Source organism: Lathyrus oleraceus, chromosome 2, assembly GCF_024323335.1.
Source record: "Lathyrus oleraceus cultivar Zhongwan6 chromosome 2, CAAS_Psat_ZW6_1.0, whole genome shotgun sequence".
NCBI lineage: Eukaryota > Viridiplantae > Streptophyta > Magnoliopsida > Fabales > Fabaceae > Lathyrus > Lathyrus oleraceus.
In genome coordinates, this window is record NC_066580.1 from 60,495,353 (window position 1) to 60,498,419 (window position 3,067).

Consider the following 3,067-nt stretch of genomic DNA (forward strand, 5'->3'; position numbering starts at 1 on the left):
AAAAGAGACTTTTTGACACAAACATGTAACAAAATGCAATGCAATAATAAACTAACGAAACATGTTAAATGACTTTAAAACAACTAAAAACAACCACAAATCTTACCAAAGTGATGAAAATATGCCGGATAAAAGGTGAGAATTCAATGGAAATGGTAACCGATCAAGTAGCTTGGAAAACTTGAACACTTCTCAATGATATTGTTTTACAAAATGAAGCTAGTCCAAAAGGAATAACACTCATATATTCTGTTTGTCTGACATTTTCACTAGTGTTCTTAAATAGTTTTATGCTTGGATCATGGTGCACTCGCATGTTTACAATCAAAGTAATTATTTCTTTAATATCTTTTCCACATAGTGTGATTGATCTAAAGAAATTCCTTGATCATATCTCGTGATCTTGATACCAAGAATCACGATCGTTTCTCTGAGGTCTTTCATATCAAAGTTGTTGCACAATAATGATATCACATCATTTACGGTCTGAATGTTAAATCAGAATATGAGTAGATAGTCTACATGGAGACATATGATAGTGCAAATGTGATTATCATATTTATAATAAGCGCATTTGTCAGTTTCTTTCACTTTGTACCCATTCAATATCATTATGTTATCAAACTTTTCGTATCATTGCTTTGGAACTTATTTTAGACCAAACAGAGACTTATCTAACTTACAAACCTTAGTTTCTTGTCCATGAATCACAAACCCTTTCGATTGATTCATATAGATTTCTTCTTCTAAGTCAATATTTTAAAGGTTGTTTTAACTTCCACTTGGTGTATTGTTAAGTTATAAATAACGACTAATAAAATTAGTACTCTAATGGATATAATTCGAGTGATAGGTGAAAAGGTATCGAAGAAATCTATATTTTCCCTTTTCCTAAAACCTTTGGCTAGAAACTGAGTCTTGTACTTATCAATTGTTCTATCAGGTTTTAATTTCATATTCAAAACCCATTTACAATCGACTGATTTGCAACCAGGAGACAAGTCTACTAAGTGCATGGTCTTGTTAGATTTCAGAGAATCTATCTCATCATTAATAGCTTCGTGCCACAAATCTGCATCCAGAGATAACAAGACTTCTTGAAGATTTATTGGATTGTCTTCTACATTATAAGCCATATAGTCAGACCCATAGTCTTTAGCAACTCTTACTCTATTGCTTCGTCGAAGTTCTGTTTCTGCTTCATCGTTGCTATTTGTGCTTCTTATCACAGGAATGTGATTCAATTCATTTCCCCCACTATTTTTCTATTTGAAATCAAATTTGTCTTCATAGAATTCAATGTCATTTGATTTTATGATCACTTTAGCATTTAGGTCATAAAACCTATATGCCTTATTGTTTGTTGCATTCCCAATGAATACACAATCATAGGCTCTACTAGAGAGTTTGACTCGCTTCAGATTTGGAATTCTGACATAAGCCAGGCAACCCCAAGTTCATAAATAAGACAATATTGATTGTATTTTCTTTAATATCTCATAAAGAGAGATCTTACTTTTTGACTAGGGAACTCTATTAAGAACATATCAAATAGTCAAAATGAAATTTTCTCCCACTAGTGAGGAGTAGCATCAGAATTCAACATAATTGCAACAACAAGTTCAATAAGAGTTTTATTCTTTCTCTATTCTTTACCATTCATCTTAGGAGAGTATGGTGCAGTCGTTTCATGTACAATTTCATGTTGTTTATAAAATTCATTAAATACTTCAAAAACGTACTTAGTTGCACTATCACTACAAAGTCTCTAATCTTCTTACTAAATTGATTTACAATTTCATTCACATACATGTTAAACATGTCAAACACTTCACTTTAATTCTTCATTAAGTATACATAAGTATAATCAAAATAATCATAAATAAAAATGATAAATAATATTTTCTATTTCTAGTTAAAGTTCATTCTAATTCACATATATCTGAGTGTATAAGATTTTGGAGATTAGTTTCTTTAATTATTTATTTATGTGAAGTCTTAGTTATTTTAGTTTGACTACAATATTCACATTTTTCTAAATCATTGACATTCAATTTCAGAATTAGGCCTAAGTTGCTTAAATCAGAAATCATTCGTTTATTAATGTGACAAAGTCTAGCATGCCAAATATTAAAATCACACAAAGAGTAAATAGAAGAAATATTTTTATTCAAATCAACATTCAAGTTAAACATGTCATCAATAGTGTACTCTATGAGTTTCATCATCATTCATATTTATCTCATGACTCCGGTGGAATTAATGAGATGTTAAAAAAATATTAATTAATTATTAATATTTTTTTGGAATATTAATCTATTTTAAATTAGGGGTGGCAAAATGGACCGTGACCCGTCAAATTGACCAGCGTACTCGCCAAAATATGACAGGTTAGGTTGGAATTTTAGGCATGCATATCCGCCGCATTCCGCTCTATGCACTCGCCTACCCGCCATGTGCACCCTTCGTGCCGACTCATTTTATCACCCCTAGTTTCAACTTGTCACTCACCTAAAAATCCTATAGCATCAACGTAATTATATAGTTAAGTTGATAAATTAAGTTTGTCACATAAAAAAATTATTATCTATGTTATCAATATAGTATAAGATATTTGATGATGCATTTTAAATACTCAATAATGAAAGACAACATGAAAATCTTACACATCATATCTTACTCAATGATGTGGTGACTTTGTTCATGCCGCATAGAAATTAACAATCAACATGCATCCTACTCGAGAATTACTTAGCAATGACAGATTCATCTAATTGATTACTATAGATCAACAAATATTATAAGTATAATTTAGATAGCCATATAACATGTAATCACCTAGTAAAAAAAAATCCAAATTTCATAAAATAAACCATATCCAAGTCTAATACAAGAGATTTCCTTAGTAAACAATTTCATAAAATAAACCATATTCAAGTCAAATTCAAGAGTTTTCCTAATTATAAAAAACTGTTTAAAAAATAAGTGAAAAATATATTTTAAAAGTAAAAAAAATCTATTAAATTATTAAAAATAAAATAAAAATATAGACAAACAAATCCGCCCG

General features: G+C 29.7%; 1 protein-coding gene across 1 annotated transcript; it reads right to left on the reverse strand.

Annotated features, from left to right (window-relative positions):
* Positions 1-333: 333 nt before the first annotated feature.
* Positions 334-1,136, reverse strand: LOC127121924 (uncharacterized mitochondrial protein AtMg00820-like). Its single transcript, XM_051052349.1, has 2 exons — positions 828-1,136; positions 334-486 (listed from the first exon to the last, which is right to left on the reverse strand). The coding sequence occupies exons 1-2, from the start codon at positions 1,134-1,136 to the stop codon at positions 334-336; spliced, it is 462 nt and encodes a 153-aa protein (XP_050908306.1).
* Positions 1,137-3,067: the final 1,931 nt, after the last annotated feature.